Genomic DNA, 20,719 nt, shown 5'->3' on the forward strand with positions numbered 1-20,719 from the left:
TTGTTTTTATTTATTTACGTACATGTATTAAGTATAATTTGAATTATTTAAATGAATATCTAGAATTCTTCTTCATCTCCTGGTGACACGTCGATACAGCTTCACTCTTTTATGTAACACGAGAAGAAAAAGACAATGAGTTTTTAGAGTTTTAAACATTCTTCTTTCATGTATTATTCATCAGAAATGCTGGAGCCGCGGTCAAAAGGAGCCAAACCGACCGAAGGTAAAGTCGGGACGGGTCGAGCCACTTTGAGACTGAGGTCTAAAGGTCCGGCTACCGTGGAAGACGAGGTGAGACGTGTATTCATCAATCATGTATGCTTTATATTAACAACGATAATAATATGACCCAACAAGGCACGAGGATCAAAACTGCATCGCTCACAAGTCATTTCTCACATTTCTATAATCATCCTTTGGCTTGTCGACTTCTAATTTGTTTGTTGACCTGGATTTATAAGAGTGGTGATCCTTTATGAACCCTCGATCTTAGGTCTAGTTTGAGATGAGTGGCTTGTCTCCCCCTCTCCTTGAACCGACACCTTAACGTGGTGGAGGGGTTTGAGTGCCCGAATGATCCCGGGAGCTATGTTGTCGGGGGCTTCATGCCCCTGGTAGGGTCTCCCATGGCAAACAGGTCCTAGGTGACGGGTCAGACAAAGATCGGTTCAGAAGCCCCCCTATGATGACAACACGAACAAGGCAGTTTACGTCGCCCGGATCGGCGTCACCGGGGCCCCATCCTGGAGCCAGGCCTGGGATGGGTGCTCCATGGCGAGCGCCTGGTGGCCGGGTCTTACCCCACGGGGCCCGGCTGGGCACAGCCCGAAAGAGCGACGTGGGGCCGCCCTCCCGTGGGCCCACCACCCGCAGGAGGATCCATAAGGGGCCGGTGCAGAGAGATCTGGGCGGCAGTCGACGGCAGGGGCCTCGGCGACCAGATCTCCAGACACAGAGACTAACTCTGGGGACATGGAATGTCACCTCGCTGGGGGGGAAAGAGCCTGAGCTTGTGCGGGAGGTTGAGCGATACCGACTAGATATAGTCGGCCTCACCTCCACGCACAGTTTGGGCTCTGGAACCCATCTCCTTGAGAGGGGCTGGACGCTCCACTTCTCTGGTGTTGCCCGCGGGGAGAGGCGACGGGCTGGTGTGGGCTTGCTGATAGCCCCTCAGCTCAGCCGCCACGTGTTGGAGTTTACCCCGGTGAACGAGAGGGTCGCGTCCCTCCGCCTTCGGGTGGGGGACAGGTCTCTCACTGTTGTGGCGGCCTACGGGCCGAACAGCAGTGCAGAGTACCCGGCCTTCTTGGAGTCCTTGGGAGGGGTACTGGACAGTGCACCGACCGGGGACTCCGTTGTTCTCCTGGGGGACTTCAACACCCACGTGGGCAATGACAGTGACACCTGGAGAGGGGTGATCGGGAAGAACGGCTTCCCCGATCTGAACCCGAGCGGTGTTCAGTTATTGGACTTCTGTGCTAGCCACGGATTGTCCATAACGAACACCATGTTCAAGCACAAGGGTGTTCATCAGTGCACATGGCACCAGGACACCCTAGGCCGGAGGTCAATGATCGACTTTGTTGTCGTGTCATCAGACCTCCGGCCGCGTGTCTTGGACACTCGGGTGAAGAGAGGGGCAGAGTTGTCAATCGATCACCACCTGGTGGTGAGTTGGATCCGCTGGCGGAGGAGGAAGCCGGACAGACTTGGCAGACCCAAGCGCATTGTGAGGGTCTGTTGGGAACGTCTAGTGGAGCCCTCTGTCAGTAGGGTATTCAACTCGCACCTCCGGGAGAGCTTCTCCCATGTCCCGGGGGAGGCTGGGGACATTGAGTCCGAGTGGACCATGTTCTCCGCCTCCATTGTTGATGCGGCTGCTCGGAGCTGTGGTCGCAAGGTCTCCGGTGCCTGTCGTGGCGGCAACCCCCGAACCCGGTGGTGGACACCGGAAGTAAGGGATGCCGTCAGACTGAAGAAGGAGGCCTATCAGGCCACTCTGGCTTGTAGGTCTCCGGAGGTCATCGAGGGGTATCGGCAGGCCAAGCGAGCCGCGGCTCGTGCTGTCGCAGAGGCAAAAACCCGGGCCTGGGAGGAGTTCGGGGAGGCCATGGAGGAGGACTATCGGTCGGCACCAAAGAAATTCTGGCAAACCGTCCGGCGCCTCAGGAGGGGGAAGCAGTGTCTCACCAACACCGTTTACGGTGCGGGTGGAGGCCTGCTGACCTCGACTGGGGATGTCGTCGGACGGTGGAAGGAATACTTTGAGGATCTCCTTAATCCCTCAGTCACGTCTTCCGAAGAGGAAGTAGAGACCGGGGACTCGGAGGCTGGCTCATCCATCACCCAAGCTGAAGTCACTGAGGTTGTCCGCAAACTCCTCGGTGGCAGGGCTCCGGGGGTGGATGAGATCCGCCCTGAGTACCTAAAGTATCTGGATGTTGTAGGACTGTCTTGGTTGACACGTCTCTGCAACATCGCGTGGCGTTCGGGGACCGTGCCTCTGGACTGGCAGACCGGGGTGGTGGTCCCTCTGTTCAAGAAGGGGGACCGGAGGGTGTGTTCCAAATACAGAGGGATCACACTCCTCAGCCTCCCAGGTAAGGTCTATTCCAAGGTACTGGAGAGGAGAATCCGACCGATAGTCGAACCTCGGATTCAGGAGGAGCAGAGTGGTTTTCGTCCCGGTCGTGGAACACTGGACCAGCTCTATACCCTCCATCGGGTGCTCGAGGGTTCATGGGAGTTTGCCCAACCAGTCCACATGTGCTTTGTGGATCTGGAGAAGGCTTTCGACCGTGTCCCTCGGGGTGTCCTTTGGGGGGTGCTTCGGGAGTACGGGGTCCGGGGCCCTTTGCTCAGGGCTGTCCGGTCCCTGTATGACCGGAGCAGGAGCTGCGTTCGCATTGCCGGCAGTAAGTCAGACCTGTTCCCAGTGCATGTTGGACTCCGCCAGGGCTGCCCTTTGTCACCGGTTCTGTTCATAATTTTTATGGACAGAATTTCTAGGCGCAGTCGGGGGTCGGAGGGTGTCCGGTTTGGGGACCACAGGATCTCATCTCTGCTGTTTGCAGACGATGTTGTCCTGATGGCTCCATTAAACCCGGACCTGCAACATGCACTGGGACGGTTTGCAGCCGAGTGTGAAGCGGCTGGGATGAGAATCAGCACCTCCAAATCCGAGGCCATGGTTCTCGACCGGAAAAAGGTGGCTTGCCCTCTCCAGGTGGGTGGGGTGTCCTTGCCCCAAGTGGAGGAGTTCAAGTATCTCGGGGTCTTGTTCACGAGTGAGGGAAGGATGGGGCGTGAGATCGACAGGCGGATCGGTGCAGCGGCTGCAGTGATGCAGTCGCTGCATCGGACCGTTGTGGTGAAGAGGGAGCTGAGCCGAAAGGCAAAGCTCTCTATTTACCGGTCGGTCTACGTTCTGCCCTCACCTATGGTCATGAGCTTTGGGTAGTGACCGAAAGAACAAGATCGCGGATACAAGCGGTCGAAATGAGTTTCCTCCGCCGTGTGGCTGGGCGCTCCCTTAGAGATAAGGTGAGGAGCTCGGCCACACGGGGGGAGCTCGGAGTAGAGCCGCTGCTCCTCCACGTCGAGAGGAGCCAGCTGAGGTGGCTCGGGCATCTGTTCCGGATGCCTCCTGGGCGCCTCCCTCGGGAGGTGTTTCAGGCATGTCCCACCGGGAAGAGGCCCCGGGGAAGACCCAGGACACGCTGGAGAGACTATGTCTCTCGGCTGGCCTGGGAACGCCTCGGGATCCCCCCGGAGGAGTTAGAGGAAGTGTCTGGGGAGAAGGAAGTCTGGGAGTCCCTGCTCAGACTGCTGCCCCCGCGACCCGGCCCCGGATAAAGCGGCAGAAGATGGATGGATGGATGGCTTGTCTCCCACCTCGACACCTCTGAATCACCTCCTTTGCGTCACTAAATCATTCGTTTCTTATTTTGATGTATCTAATCTAACACGAGGCTGAGGTGTGAGACGCTTCCACAGCCGCACAGCGTCTACAGCTAATGTCAGATATTCTTAGTGTTGCTGGAGTCTGTGAGCGACGATTAGGGATGGCATATCGGTGTTAGCGGTGTTATCGGTGTTATCAGTGTTAGCGGTTTTATCGGTGCTATTGGTTTTAGGGATCATCTCAAAATGGGTTGAAGCTGAAAAGACGTAATTTTTTTCGGCTCTCTCTGGACCCTCTCCCCCCCTCAAAAGACGGGGGAGCACGGTGCGCTGTGCTCCCCCGTACGCACTCCCCGTGCTCCGCGCACGCACCCGCCGCCTAATGTTGGCCTAATGCTCGTTGCTGAGAGAGTTTTTTAGCATTTCAAAACAATGACTGCCACAACGATGTATTGAAGCTTCAAAGCAACAAAAAGACGAAATGTAGGTTCAACCCAGACGAAAATATTACGTCTTTTTAGCTTCAACCCATTTTGAGATGATCCCTTAGCGGTGTTAGCGGTGTTAGCGGTGTCATCGGTGTTAGCGGTGTTAGCGGTAGCATCGGTTTTAAGCGGCTTTAATCGGTTTTAATCGATTTTAATCGGGTTTTAGCAGTTTTCTGTTTCTTCTTCGAATTCCCGTTTGACTGTGATTGGTTTAATTCTGCCGTCTGTCACTCAGAGTGTCGACCAATAGGAGGAGTGGGTGTGGAAAAGTGTCTTTGTGTTTAAGAAACATATTGTTGTCGTTTTTCAGCCCTCAGAGTTTGAGGAGAAAGCTGTGAATAAAGTGGACGACCTCCTTGAGAGCTACATGGGCATCAGAGACACAGAACTGGGTAAGTTTAGCACGATATTACTGAAGCGATAACCTCAGACGTATTTAAAGGTGCAGTGCCCGAGTTTTACCGTCTTAGAACGTTAAAAACTAAAGTTATTCCTCACTTTCCTTACGTATCCGACTTATTCACCACAATGAGTTTATAAGCGCTTTTCAAAACTCTCAGAGGCCAGAGCAAAGTGCAGCGACGCTAGGGCTAACAAGCCAGGAACGGCTAGCATGCTACGACGCACTTCCTGGTTCTCGTACGATAAAAATGCTCTATAATTCCGCTGCGTTCCAGTCGTCATGAGCGATATTTAACGGTGTCTGGAATTTATCGACACAAATCAAATGACAAAACCCAAGAAGCTGCTCAAATCAACCAATATATGGATCCAGCTAACTTTTGCTTTTGTTGTCATTAGCTCAGGGTAGACATTAGCCACACTAGCATAATCGCTAGCAATATTTTAACTGTCAGATGTAAGACTTTTGTTGCGTTGTCTCGTGTTGTCTGAACTCTGACAAACTCGGGTTTCTGGAATGTGTCATCCTGAGTTTCTGAGTAGGAATTCCAAGATATGACGGTGCAAATTTATCCGTCAGAACTCAGAAAATCCGAGTTTCCAGCGGTCTCATTTTGACCCATAGAGTTACTTTTACAATAAAAATGTATTTTCTGGAGTATAAGTGGCACCAGCCAAAAAATGCATAATAGAGAAGAAAAAAACATATAAGTTGCACTGGAGTATGAAATGCTGTTGCAAGTGTGAAAATAACAAATAATATCACATATAAGTCGCTCCAGAGTATAAGTATATAAGTATAAATATAAGTATAAATTGCACCCCGGCCAAAACTATGAAAAAGGTGCGATTTATAGTCCGGAAAATAAGGTACCTGTACAAGAGCAGATACAAAAAACAGGTACTTGACGGTAAAAAAACAACTTGATAGAGAACATTTATGTTTAAGTAAAGTTTAAGTATGTTCAAGTATAATCTGGGTTTGTGGCGTGTTTTGCAGTTTAGTTTGGATTATAGGATTATTTTGGATTAGTTGTTTCAGCCTCAACACAAACTTGTACTTGTTCTCCATTCTATGCATCAAGACCACAAGAACATTCATCCAAAAAATCATACGTGAAGGAAATGGACTGTGCCTTCCATGGACAATTTTAAGACTTTTATCATTTCTAGAAAACATAAAAAACAAATTAAATCCACATGATGTCAAACTAGTGCTTAATATGACACATATAATGATAAATTGACTTTTTTAACCACGTTATAACATTATTCCATCATCAAAAACGTACCCGGAGTCGTGCTGAGCTTCATTAACACTTCCTGTTTACGAGGTCCTCTCTCGCTGAGCCTCACAAAAACAAGTTCCCCCGTTTTGTGAGGTCAAAGTCAAGATCCGGAGGTCTCCTGCTGTTTTTAAAGTCCATAAATCATCACCAGACTCTCTGGTGATGACTCTCTCACTATTTCCCTGTGGTAATTCCCTCTGCTGCCAGTAGATGGAGCGCCAACACCAAACTTGACATGGGAACGCCTGGCGGAGAGTGAAAGTCACGTGTGGTTTTCAGCACATACCATATTTTCCGGACTATAAGTCGCACCTTTTTTCATAGTTTTGGCTACTTATACTTATATTTATACTTATACTCCAGAGCGACTGTGTTTTTTCTTCTCTATTATGCATTTTTTGGCTGGTGCAACTTATAGTCCAGAAAATACTGTAATATTTAAAGTTTTTAAACATGAGATGCCCAATCAAAGGTAAAAAAACATGTGTAAAATGCTTACATAGTACTTACATACTACTTACATAGTACTTACATAATACATAGTACTTACATAGTACTTACATAGTACTTACATAATACATAGTACTTACATAGTACTTACATAGTACTTACATAATACATAGTACTTACATAGTACTTACATAATACATAGTACTTACATAGTACTTACATAGTACTTACATAATACATAGTACTTACATAGTACTTACATAGTACTTACATAGTACTTCCTGTTCTCTGGTTTGCAGCTGCGACGATGGTGGAGGTCGGCCGTGATAAGAAAAACCCAGATGAGTTTGCGATGGCGCTGGACGAGACGCTGGGCGACTTCGCCTTTCCCGACGAGTTCGTGTTCGACGTCTGGGGCGCGATCGGCGATGCCAAAATGGGAAGGTTTTAGGTTCTAATCCCGCCGTGACAAGAAGCAACACTACAATGTCCGAGCGTTTGAGACGGACGCGATCTGACCGAGACTTTACCACGGCCAATCATCATCTGTGTATGAAATAAAACATGTCCACAAGTACATGCCTGACCTTTAGAAAGTAGAAGGAGTTAGAGTATTTTTAAAATGTTGTGTTCTAGAAAGGATGAGTAGTTTAATGTCCTGGAAAAGTACTTCAAAAGAGATTAATTTGACCTTTAGATAAGTTTTTATTTCCTCTTCTAAATCACAAAAACTGGTCTGATAAAAGAAATAAATGTATCTTAGTGAATACCTGAGTAACACTGAAGTAACTGTACTTTTATCACTTACTAAAATACTATTTACTTCCATTTTTGGCTTCTCCAATCGCATTTTATATATATATTTTTAAGTGTGAGATTTGACCTTCTGAAGCCGACATAATTCTGCTCGTTTGAAGCCTGAATATAAGATAATGATTTGTAAAAGTTAAATTGTTTTTTTTTAACCACATAAAATACCCGTTATTTTCAATTAATTCAGTTATAGTTATAGCACCTCGCTAACGAAACACTTTTAACACTTTCATTTAAGTCTTTTACGAAATTTGTGTAAATCAAACTTGTCCTTTAACACAAGTTGCATGACTTTATTCACCAGAAACACTTTAAATGTTCTAGTGTCAGTTGTAGCATTAGTTCTGGGTTCATTTTAAAGCCCCAGAACGTAATAAGAATCATGCAGGGACTTTACACCTCCAGAAAGTTCCGTACTCCAGCTTTAAGTGAAACGCCGTCGTCACCAAACACGTTAAAGAGCCTGTGCCTGATGTTTGCACGTAATTAAATCTGTTTCTCTTCAGGACAGATATACAACGGGGTGAAAACGACACCACGGCGCTTTCTGCTAAAATGCTAACGCGTGTTAGCAAACGAGCTAAAAATCAGGTACTGCCCCTTTAAATATCACACTAAAGTCCATTAGCTTCGATGTTTGTCTTTTTACCAACGTCAGGCTCATATTCATCTTAAAATATACACGTTTAAAGAGTCATAAATAGCCGTAGGGAATGAAAAGCTGTAGCTGCAGTTCAATGAGGTTCAGTGCCACAGATAAAATGTCACTGAACAACTACTACATCAACCAATCACATCCACTGCACACATTGTCCTGTTCGTGACGGCGCCATCTTGTGTCTTGCTTTATATAAATGCTATAAAACGGTAGAACAGACGCACGTGAAGTCTTAGTCACTTTTAAACACGTAGAAAATGCTGTAAAAACATCATGTGAGTGTAGAAGCCTGTGCTGGAGACGTTTAGCTGGATAATAATATTGTTTTAGTGTCAAATGTAGTTGGCAAAGTTCTGGTACACTGGAAATAAAGGGTATGTGTTGAAACTGTGTTAAAATAATCACTTTAATAATGATAATAATGCTTTTTATCTGCTCTTTATACTGTAAATGCTGCTCACTTTTAAATAAGCAAACGTCTGTAATTAGTGTAACTAGAAATTGTAGAATTGTTTTTTCTATTTTTCTATCTGCAAACTGCTACGTACGTCTTTAAAACGCTGCAATCCTTTTTCCAGTTTTTTTAAATCAATTAATTATATTTATCAAAGATTTACCAATCAAATGTAGCTTGATACGATCACTGTTCAGCTGTGTAACATCTCAGCCACTTTATAGAAAAAATAAAAGCATTTATTTCCGTTATTGGTGTATTTATTGCTCAAAAAAAAAAAAAAAAAAATGTGTTCAATACAAGGCGAGACACCACAGGAAGTCATTTCTTTAAAATATTTGCTTCTTTATTTTCTTCAGTTTGCTTTGTCGCCAAATAAACTTTCATCCATAGATTTTTATGGAACTTATATAGTTATTTTCACGCCCATTTTCACCAAGTTTAAGTCTAGTTTACTAAAAAAGCAAAAATAAGCCTCTGTTTTTGTTTGTTTGTTTCTAACATCAACAAAAACAAGTGAAACATTTAAACCTGACTCTTCCATTTACATGTCCCAATTATGTGCAGATTTGACCATTTTACACATAAAATGCCTTATTTATATTTGAAAACAGGACATGATGAAACACTTTTTTATGGGAGTAAACTACTTTCAAACTGATATCTCTGAATTTAAGATTGTTTTCCGATGTGTCTCGCCTTTGAAACACTCATTTATCTTAAAATATACAAGAAAAACCACAAGATCATAAAAGTATCAGAGTATTTCAATGCCTTTTACTGATCCATTCCCTTCTCATGCTTTTATTTTGAAATTAAAAGTGTATTTGATGCATTGTAAGTTATTGCACCATATCCACTGTAACATCTTTTTTTCTTTATGTTTATGCTTCAGTCTTTTCCATCTTTTAAATGTACTCGTTTATATAAGTACTCGTTTATATATGTACTCGTTTATATATGTACTCGTTTATGTATGTACTCGTTTATATATGTACTCGTTTATATATGTACTCGTTTATATATGTACTCGTTTATATATGTACTCGTTTATATAAGTACTCGTTTATATAAGTACTCTTTTATATATGTATCTGTCACGGTTCTTTTAACTGTAGAAACATTGTTGTGTCTGTGGTTTGAGAGACTAAAGGGATCATGTTTGTTTAGACAATAAAATTTGATACTCTTCTAATTGTTATGTCGTATTTTTAACTTCTATTTAGGCTGCAGATCAATCAGGACTATTCCAGGTCAATATCAGGACTATTCCAGGTCAATATCAGGACTATTCCAGGTCAATATCAGGACTATTCCAGGGCAATATCGGGACTATTCCAGGTCAATATCGGGACTATTCCAGGTCAATATCAGGACTATTCCAGGTCAATATCGGGACTATTCCAGGTCAATATCGGGACTATTCCAGGTCAATATCAGGATTATTCCAGGTCAATATCAGGACTATTCCAGGTCAATATCAGGACTATTCCAGGTCAATATCGGGACTATTCCAGGTCAATATCGGGACTATTCCAGGTCAATATCGGGACTATTCCAGGTCAATATCGGGATTATTCCAGGTCAATATCAGGACTATTCCAGGTCAATATCGGGACTATTCCAGGTCAATATCGGGATTATTCCAGGTCAATATCAGGACTATTCCAGGTCAATATCGGGACTATTCCAGGTCAATATCAGGACTATTCCAGGTCAATATCGGGACTATTCCAGGTCAATATCGGGACTATTCCAGGTCAATATCGGGACTATTCCAGGTCAATATCGGGACTATTCCAGGTCAATATCGGGACTATTCCAGGTCAATATCGGGACTATTCCAGGTCAATATCAGGACTATTCCAGGTCAATATCAGGACTATTCCAGGTCAATATCGGGACTATTCCAGGTCAATATCAGGATTATTCCAGGTCAATATCAGGACTATTCCAGGTCAATATCGGGACTATTCCAGGTCAATATCGGGACTATTCCAGGTCAATATCGGGACTATTCCAGGTCAATATCGGGACTATTCCAGGTCAATATCAGGACTATTCCAGGTCAATATCAGGACTATTCCAGGTCAATATCAGGACTATTCCAGGTCAATATCAGGATTATTCCAGGTCAATATCAGGACTATTCCAGGTCAATATCGGGACTATTCCAGGTCAATATCAGGACTATTCCAGGTCAATATCGGGATTATTCCAGGTCAATATCGGGACTATTCCAGGTCAATATCAGGATTATTCCAGGTCAATATCGGGATTATTCCAGGTCAATATCAGGACTATTCCAGGTCAATATCAGGATTATTCCAGGTCAATATCGGGACTATTCCAGGTCAATATCAGGACTATTCCAGGTCAATATCGGGACTATTCCAGGTCAATATCGGGACTATTCCAGGTCAATATCGGGACTATTCCAGGTCAATATCAGGACTATTCCAGGTCAATATCGGGACTATTCCAGGTCAATATCGGGACTATTCCAGGTCAATATCGGGACTATTCCAGGTCAATATCGGGACTATTCCAGGTCAATATCGGGACTATTCCAGGTCAATATCGGGACTATTCCAGGTCAATATCGGGACTATTCCAGGTCAATATCAGGACTATTCCAGGTCAATATCAGGACTATTCCAGGTCAATATCGGGACTATTCCAGGTCAATATCGGGACTATTCCAGGTCAATATCGGGACTATTCCAGGTCAATATCGGGACTATTCCAGGTCAATATCGGGACTATTCCAGGTCAATATCGGGACTATTCCAGGTCAATATCGGGACTATTCCAGGTCAATATCAGGACTATTCCAGGTCAATATCAGGACTATTCCAGGTCAATATCGGGACTATTCCAGGTCAATATCAGGACTATTCCAGGTCAATATCAGGACTATTCCAGGTCAATATCAGGATTATTCCAGGTCAATATCAGGACTATTCCAGGTCAATATCGGGACTATTCCAGGTCAATATCAGGACTATTCCAGGTCAATATCGGGATTATTCCAGGTCAATATCGGGACTATTCCAGGTCAATATCGGGATTATTCCAGGTCAATATCGGGACTATTCCAGGTCAATATCGGGACTATTCCAGGTCAATATCAGGACTATTCCAGGTCAATATCAGGACTATTCCAGGTCAATATCGGGACTATTCCAGGTCAATATCGGGACTATTCCAGGTCAATATCGGGACTATTCCAGGTCAATATCGGGACTATTCCAGGTCAATATCGGGACTATTCCAGGTCAATATCGGGACTATTCCAGGTCAATATCGGGACTATTCCAGGTCAATATCGGGACTATTCCAGGTCAATATCGGGACTATTCCAGGTCAATATCGGGACTATTCCAGGTCAATCTCAGGACTATTCCAGGTCAATATCAGGACTATTCCAGGTCAATATCGGGACTATTCCAGGTCAATATCAGGACTATTCCAGGTCAATATCGGGACTATTCCAGGTCAATATCAGGACTATTCCAGGTCAATATCAGGACTATTCCAGGTCAATATCGGGACTATTCCAGGTCAATATCAGGACTATTCCAGGTCAATATCGGGACTATTCCAGGTCAATATCGGGACTATTCCAGGTCAATATCGGGACTATTCCAGGTCAATATCGGGATTATTCCAGGTCAATATCGGGACTATTCCAGGTCAATATCAGGACTATTCCAGGTCAATATCAGGACTATTCCAGGTCAATATCAGGACTATTCCAGGTCAATATCAGGACTATTCCAGGTCAATATCAGGATTATTCCAGGTCAATATCAGGATTATTCCAGGTCAATATCCGGATTATTCCAGGTCTGTTCCAGGACTAGGATTATCCAGGATTATCTTAGTAATAAGAGTCTGTATGTTGTCCAGAACCCATTATTCTACTACATCCATTCACAAAACAGTTTTTGAAATGAAACGAGTCAATCGGATTATTATTTAAAAAGGCATTATTATTGGAAACACCATGTTTTATGACATAATAATGAATAGCGATGTTACTGAAGACACAAACTTTATTTTGTCCATTTGGCCGAGTACAAAATACATCAAGACAATGAACAAACGATTAACGACGAGGCAGATTTAAAAGTGCAGTTCAGCGTTTTCTCCACAAAGAGCGCGGACATGTTTTATATCTTATTATTATTCATCGTTTTATGTTGCACCGGAGAAATAACGTTTTTTTTCTAATTCTGGAAAAGTGAAATAAGCCCAGAGGTGGTTTAGAATTATGACTTTTTAATGTACTTTCTAGATTAATGGAGAAAACTAGAGGAACGAGCAGAAACCCAGACAGACACAGGAAGAACATGCAAACTCCACACAAGCTGGGAATCGAACCCGAGACACACTGAACCGCACCTTTAAGTCACACGACACAAAAAGTCACTTCACGGCGACAGAAAGTAGTTTACGACTGAATTACTTCAACAGTCGGGATTAAATGAACGTTTATATTGTTTAAATAAGAGGAAACGTTAGGTATTTTCACATTAAGAGCCTGTAGAGGACGATGGAAGCACATTGACTTGAACCCGATTCGACCGTTTGGGACGAGCAGCATCCGCAAACACGACGCGTAAGAAAGTTTTATTCTGCATTAAAGTGTAAAATGTGTCGAGAATGAACTTTGACAACTTTGACAATGACATTTCCTGCTCCGTTAAGTTTAGACCTGATGTGAAAACACTAAATGGGATTAAATGTATTCACTATTAAACAAAATTATTTAAATTAATTTCAGCTGTTGGATATTTTTAAATAAAATGTATTTAAAATGATCCAAAAGTTGAAATTTAACTTTTGGATCATTCTAAATACATTTCTTGTGTGTAATAAATATGACTTAAATAACGTCTTGGCTTTATTGTAATAGTGCGTCCTCTACAGACCCGGCGTACAGTCTTATGGCATTCAGAGAAAAACAGTAAATTACAGTATTTCTGTGATAGTTTTAAAGTTTCCCACGTGTAAGACTTTCAAATACTGTTACTTTGCTTCTGTGGAACGGGGCTGCACAATATAATATAATGACTATAATGAATTTGCTGCTGAATTATGAGGAAAAAAAGCCATCATTATTTGGGTTATGGCTGAGAATAAATAATGATTTGACATAATTACTCAAAGGTTTTACTGTAGATTCAAAATTATACTCATCATTTATTTGTAACACTTTGTTATTCATGTTTTTAAAAGAATTAGTCGAGTAGTGGCTCAGAAAATATTTTTCTATTCATTTGTTTATTTCAAATGACACTTTTTGTTATCCATTGGCGCAATAATGGTAGTAAATTAGATTACTTCCACCGCCCTGCTGCGCCGAATATTAAAATCTAGCCTCGAATATAATCACTACTACAGTACATTGATAAACTGGATTTGAGCCGTTTTGACATGAATATTCCGGTTGTAAGACATTTTTGTCTGTTTTCCACGATAATTTAGCTTAAAATATGAAATACATTTGTCAAAAATTGGGTAAAGTCAAATTCTCTATCTCAATCTTGGCTTGAAATAAGAAGTAACGGATTGAAAACTTAGTCAAAACTGCTGAAATGTAGATAAATATCCTGAATTCAAGTCATTTTAATTCATTCTTTTGTAGTAGAACACACGGTGTATTGTGCAGCCCTGGTCACTGTAGTGTTGTGGTTTCGCGGGGGGCGTGTCTCAGCCCTTTTCAGCTCGATGTTCATTGGGTCCTTCAGAGCTCGTCTCCGCTGTGGCGTTTGAAAGCGTCTCCGGTCAGTTGCTCCTGCGCCTCCCTCATGCCGGACACAACTGCAACAAACGGAAAAATATCACGAGCGTAAGTGTCTTTAAATCCCTCGTTTGGACTGAACTGGACAAATGTTGAGTGTAACGTGGTGCCGGTGGTTCCTGTACAGGCTTTGTTAGCAGTCATTTAGAAGAAGTTAAAAATCCCTGGGTAAAATCTGTGCTTACGACATGGAAAGAGCGAATCGGGACAAACAAACAAAACAAAGGGGTTTCTGTGTTTCTTGTCCACGTCTTGTGAAAATGTACGCACAAATTCCCCCCAATTTCATGTCATGATGTACTTTTTAGTACCGTGCGAAGGCTCGAGTTAAAGCTAACGATCGATTCAAAATGTCTGAATTCAAACGAGATTTATATTATCAAGTCGCCACAGAATCTATAGTTATTTTTTCTCTCCCACAATTTTAAAGTAAAAAACAAGCAGTGGCAAACCTATAATAGTTGAAAATAGAGGAAACGTTAGCAGCATGGTATCATTAAAGTCATTTGTAAATGCGTTCACCGGTCTGCAGTTTCCACGATGAAGTGAAGCGCTGACATTTCACAATAAAACACAGACATTGTGGGGTCAATTTTACAGAGGTAGTTAAGTAGTAGTAGTAGTAGTAGTAATAGTCTTTTCCAATTCCGATAATTAAGTTTTAGTCATTGTATACCGGTATATACCATTTTTCCTACAATAGCAGAGAAAACAACAGTTGAAATACACATGTACCTTGGTCTGCGTTGCTGTAAAAGTATTTGTAGTTGGGGTTGCCATTTCTGTTGGTGATTTCAGGGTGGACCTTTCCGTGGGGATCTGGGACAGAAAACACAACAAATATAAATATAAAGTCTACAGTCAAAGTAATAAATACATGTAATAAAGACGGGGGACGTTTGCACTCGGGCGCTTTAAACCGTTTTTTTTCTGTAGAATTATGCACGATATCGACTGAAGTTTAACACTTTACATCTACAATCTGCATTCAAGTTAAAAGTTCTTCATCCTCACTTTTAAAACGGTTATTATGCAGTGTATTTAATTTAACTTCCTGTTTGTAATTGATGACATCACACTAGGAAATTACCCAGAAAACACTGGGCCAAAACTCATCTAATGTCACAATTTGTTTAACTTGAAAAATAAAAAAATTAAGAGAACAACTTTATTTTGTTGAATCCATCTTTAGAGAGTTAAAATAGTAGTTTTTGTGTAAATTCTGCATAAACTTTGACTGGACTGAGTGTGATGTCACTTCCTGTCATTTTCTACAGATTTTCCAAGGTTTTTTTTCTCCACAAACACCTGCTCGAGCGTACAACAGGTAAATACACAGAATAAAGTCAAAATTAGACAATCGTAAAAACCCGTCATACGCCCCTTTAAAGCTGGCCCTTTAACGCTGGGCCCTTTAACGCTGGGCCCTTTAACGCTTGTCCCTTTAAAGCTTCAGTAGTGTTGGTCACAGGGATTACACTGTGGTGGGATGTGGTGGTCACAGGGATTACACTGTGGTGGGATGTGGTGGTCACAGGGATTACACTGTGGTGGGATGTGGTGGTCACAGGGATTACACTGTGGTGGGATGTGGTGGTCACAGGGATTACACTGTGGTGGGATGTGGTGGTCACAGGGATTATACTGTGGTGGGATGTGGTGGTCACAGGGATTACACTGTGGTGGGATGTGGTGGTCACAGGGATTATACTGTGGTGGGATGTGGTGGTCACAGGGATTACACTGTGGTGGGATGTGGTGGTCACAGGGATTACACTGTGGTGGGATGTGGTGGTCACAGGGATTACACTGTGGTGGGATGTGGTGGTCACAGGGATTACACTGTGGTGGGATGTGGTGGTCACAGGGATTATACTGTGGTGGGATGTGGTGGTCACAGGGATTACACTGTGGTGGGATGTGGTGGTCACAGGGATTATACTGTGGTGGTCACAGGGATTACACTGTGGTGGGATGTGGTGGTCACAGGGATTATACTGTGGTGGGATGTGGTGGTCACAGGGATTACACTGTGGTGGGATGTGGTGGTCACAGGGATTACACTGTGGTGGGATGTGGTGGTCACAGGGATTATACTGTGGTGGGATGTGGTGGTCACAGGGATTATACTGTGGTGGGATGTGGTGGTCACAGGGATTATACTGTGGTGGGATGTGGTGGTCACAGGGATTACACTGTGGTGGGATGTGGTGGTCACAGGGATTACACTGTGGTGGGATGTGTGTGGTGCAGTATCACGTGTGTTCATAAGTAAACAAACCCTGGTCGTACCGAGGAAAAGAATGCGGGGAATGTAACCTCCGTCTGGGCTGAAGGCGTCGTCCTTTGGCTCCTCCTCGTCCTGTTCAAACGCCAGACAAAAGATTAGACCGTGAAGCTCTGCACGGGACAAAGCGGATCTGCCCCGCTGTTTGTGCGGTTTCACCTTAAACTGAAGTCTATAACGGATTTAACGGTTTTATCAGGACCTCAAATGTAACTCTGTGAGATTCAGTTATTTACGACATAATGACAAAATCTGAAAATGATAAATGTATTTTCTGCATGTGTTCAATTTAATTTCCCGAGATCTCATCCCTAAAACGTATGATCCACAAGTGCTAAGTGCTAATTATTATTTGTTATAAATTGGCTCCACAAACGCTTCATATTAAACTTAAGGCTTTAAAGTCCTTTTGACTGACGACGATCGCGTCTTTGGCGTCGACTAAACGGCATCATTTCTGAAGCCGTCGTGAAACAAATCATTTCACCCGCGTTTATTTCTGCTTCGAACTGCGGATCGACCCGGTAATTGCAGAGATATGAACCATAAACCAGGTCAACAAATCTACAATCTGACATATTTTGTTTGTTTTTCTGCAGTCTAAAGATGTCGCCACATTTGTCACCGCAGTCGTGACATCACTACAGTTTAATATCACCTCCTTTTGCTTTACACCCGTCCAACGATCCCATAAAGTGAAACACGAGGACGATCAACAGGACATAGTTACCTCAATGTTGACCATTACGAAGTTGTGCGCGAGTTCGGAAATGTCCTTGGATTCGGCAAACTTGGGCTTCAGCGCTGATTTTACAGAACGAGAAGCAAAAGTCAGAGTTATGTTAAGTTTACGGTTTCCCACATGTTTAGTCTTTAAAATCACGCTGTACCTTTGCAGGCTCCGCACCAGGTCTTGTGAATTATGACCATCATTGGCAAACCGCTGCAAGAGAAGAGGATCATCGCAGTGAGACGTTACTCTAGAGCAGCTTTTACCGTATTCTCCGGACTATAAGTGGCACCTTTGTTCATAGTTTTGGCCGGGGTGCGACTTATACTTATATACTTATACTCTGGAGTAACTTATATGTGATATTATTTGTAATTTTCACACTTGCATCTGCATTTCTTACTCCAGTGCGACTTTTATATGTTTTTTTCTTCTCTATTATGCATTTTTTGGCTGGTGCAACTTATACTCCGGGAAATACGGTACGTCTCGGGAAGTCTCCATATCAAATTTGTGTTACGCTTATTGAGAAACGTGAGAGGAAAACATCACAAATGGAACCCCAGTGTGACCAGGCCGCTTTACGAAATGAAACTTTCTTAACGACAAAGTCAAGCTGACATAAAAAGTAGGATTGATACTATAATCTAGACTATAATACGATACTAAAATGTTCAAGTACTTTGTGGTTGTACTAAAGTCAACAACAACGAGCACTTAAAGCTGAGGTAGATACTTTTCAAACCGTGAAAGGAGAAAGTTATGTCCAAGTCTTGTCACTGGTTCATTCACGTTACCAGTAGTAGTAGACCAGTAGATTCACTCTGTCACTGCATCCAACAGATCAGTTTGTGGATGCAAAACAACTTTCTCCAGCTGAACTCAGACAAGACTGAAATAATCGTTTTTGGCCACAGAAACAAAGAGAAAGTGTTAGCGGTCACCTCCAGAGTCTCGCTCTAAAACCTACAAACCAAATTAGAAATCTGGGGGTAATAATGGACTCAGACTTGAACTTTAATAGCCACGTCAAATCAATAACATCAGCAGCTTTTTACCATCTAAAAAACATTGCCAAAATCAAAAATAGTGTCAAAACCAGATTTAGAGAGACTTATCTATGTGTTTGTCTCCAGTAGATTAGACTACTATAACGGCCTGCTCACTGGTCTCTCCAAACGAGTTGTAAAACAGCTGCAGTACATCCAGAACGCTGCTGCTCGGGTCCTGACTAGAACCAGGAAGTACCATCATCGTCCTGTGCTCAGGGGCCGGCCTCCTGCTGGTGCCAGAGTCAAGACTAAACATGGGCCGGCCTCCTGCTGGTGCCAGAGTCAAGACTAAACATGGGCCGGCCTCCTGCTGGTGCCAGAGTCAGGACAAAACATGGGGAATCTGCGTTTCAGTTTTATGCAGCTAAAATCTGGAACATTCTTCCTGAAGATGTGAGACAGGCTTCTACTCTGACAATGTTCAAATCTAAGCTAAAAACAGTTTTGTTTAGCTGCGCATATGACTGAAAGGATTTTTTCTTTGCACTCTTCTCTTTTGTTTGTGATTTTATTAGTTTAGAAAATCAGTTGGATTGATAATTTTTAATTTAGTTAATTTTATTGTATTTCTGTAATTTCTTTGTGATTTGAATGCATTTTTCCTGCTGTGAAGCACTTTGAATTGCCTTGTGTATGAAATGTGCTCTACAAATAAACTTGCCTTGCCTTGCCTTAATGAAGATGAATGACACATGTTCAGGGCCAACAGTAGATTCAGGGTGTGATCTATGTACCTGGCGTTATGTATGATTCTTATTGCTCTTTTTTGGGGGAGTGGCTTTATTGAATTGCTCTAAAGGCACTTCACCAAAATAAAGCGACAAAGACGACCAACTTGGCAGAATTATAGTCACAGAACTAGTAAAGGTCATGAAATGTGCAAACTTAAAACTGGACAGACCTGGCCTGCGCTTCTTTTTTGGCATCATCGAGCGACCTCCAGTGGATGTGGTCGCCGAATCCTGCAGGAAAACAAAAAGCGAGAGGGTAAATGTAAACGGCACTCGGATCAGTCGAAAACCTGTTTGTTTCCACCAAAAACACGAGAGAATCCACTGAAATCCAACCCCGGGAAGTGGGTTACAAGTATCATTATCGCGCCTTTTATTTGTTCGTTTGGGTGTGTCCTTTGCTCCAGGATGTCCCAGGTCGACTTTCACAATATTCTATAGGTCACAATGGAGGAAAGAACGACCCACAGGGATAACGGGGGTTTGCTGTACATATATATTAAAAACAGAGCTAAAATTGGAGCTAAAACATGACTGTAAATGCCTGTGGTTGAGATTTAAGTGAACAGACGGTGCAGGAACAACACGTTTTACCCTTTTTTACGTTTTCTAGTCAAAAACACCTCGTAAACTTCGATTGCTTTATTCTCAGATGATTTCCGTGCGTCTTTTTAGCATCTTTTGCACATTTACACTGCTAATTTAGGCTTATTAATGTTTTGCCTTGATGCCAAGATTGGCGCGCGTCAGGATTAGCATGTCAAATGTCAATCTACAAATAAATAAATACATTAAATAAATCTAATACAATGTGTTTAAAAACTTACTATTCAATTTTGTTACATTTATTTGATCATTATCTGCCCGTTTTGCAGCATTTTTATATGTAAAAAATATATTCCATGCATCATATTGTTGGATTTTTATATATATTAATACTGTTGGAGGTTTTTAATCATGTTTTGTCTTGTATGTAATCTATTTGAAAGCTCACTATTCCAGTTTGTGGTATTTATGTTTTATAATAAGCCTTTTTTAAATATATAAATATAGTGTATTGGAGAAGGTATATTCAAATATCCATTCCCTCATAGATAAATCTCAATAAATCCAGTTTTATTGCACTTGACAAGCTTCTTAAAACTATCATTTACAGCAGGACTAGCCTCGATTGAAACTTTAGAGTCGTATCCTTTGTATTGCTCATTCATAAAACACTCACCGCGTCCGTCCGCGGCGGCTTCGACCGCGTCTTGTAAAACGGACAGAGAAAGAAGCGCGTGAACGACGGAAAACACGGCGATTTTCACCACGGAAGTCTGCATTTTTGTGCCGTTTAGACCGCGCGAGGGTGAAAGTAGAAGAGGAGCTAAACACGCACGGGCTGCAGCAGGGTACGGTAAACGAGCGACCCGGAAGTCCAACCCCCGCGTTTCACAGTAAGAGTCTGAAAAATAAATGATTAAAATGAATAAAATGAATAAAATGAATAAAATGAATAAAATGAATAAATAAAAAATAAATGAACAAAAATAAATAAATTAAATAAATAAATAAATAAATAAATAAATAAATAAATAAATAAATAAAATAAATAAAATAAATAAAATAAATAAAATAAATAAAATAAATAAAATAAACAAAATA

General features: G+C 42.5%; 2 protein-coding genes across 2 annotated transcripts in view; one reads left to right on the plus strand and one right to left on the minus strand.

Annotated features, from left to right (window-relative positions):
* The window catches only part of gipc2 (GIPC PDZ domain containing family, member 2), a 31,460-nt gene extending 24,439 nt beyond the window's left edge, over positions 1-7,021 (plus strand). Inside the window, exons 4-6 of the mRNA XM_072440666.1 lie at positions 185-294; positions 4,708-4,789; positions 6,838-7,021. Coding sequence (XP_072296767.1) covers positions 185-294; positions 4,708-4,789; positions 6,838-6,989 — 344 coding nt within the window. The 3' untranslated portion in view covers positions 6,990-7,021. The remainder of the gene's footprint in view (positions 1-184; positions 295-4,707; positions 4,790-6,837) is intronic.
* Positions 7,022-12,503: 5,482 nt separating this feature from the next.
* On the minus strand, positions 12,504-20,474 carry txndc12 (thioredoxin domain containing 12 (endoplasmic reticulum)). Its single transcript, XM_072440670.1, has 7 exons — positions 20,295-20,474; positions 19,243-19,303; positions 17,450-17,502; positions 17,290-17,363; positions 16,565-16,634; positions 15,008-15,091; positions 12,504-14,292 (listed from the first exon to the last, which is right to left on the minus strand). Exons 1-7 carry the CDS (start codon positions 20,395-20,397, stop codon positions 14,216-14,218), a joined length of 522 nt encoding a protein of 173 aa, XP_072296771.1. The 5' UTR covers positions 20,398-20,474; the 3' UTR covers positions 12,504-14,215.
* Between the last annotated feature and the right edge of the window lie 245 nt (positions 20,475-20,719).

The sequence above is a fragment of the Eucyclogobius newberryi genome, unplaced genomic scaffold (assembly GCF_026437365.1).
Source record: "Eucyclogobius newberryi isolate DKJ021-1_F unplaced genomic scaffold, fEucNew1.0.hap1 SCAF_12, whole genome shotgun sequence".
Classification (NCBI taxonomy): Eukaryota; Metazoa; Chordata; class Actinopteri; order Gobiiformes; family Gobiidae; genus Eucyclogobius; species Eucyclogobius newberryi.

What these genes read in the sequence shown, in the direction of transcription:
- txndc12 (XM_072440670.1), bottom strand. Translation starts at nt 20,397, where the DNA reads ATGCAGACTTCCGTGGTGAAAATCGCCGTGTTTTCCGTCGTTCACGCG. An exon ending in CTGGTGCGGAGCCTGCAAAG is followed by an intron (nt 17,364 to 17,449) that starts GTACAGCGTGAT and finishes CTGTAAAATCAG; the next exon opens with CGCTGAAGCCCAAGTTTGCC. An exon ending in TTACAGCAACGCAGACCAAG is followed by an intron (nt 14,293 to 15,007) that starts GTACATGTGTAT and finishes CGTTTGTTGCAG; the next exon opens with TTGTGTCCGGCATGAGGGAG.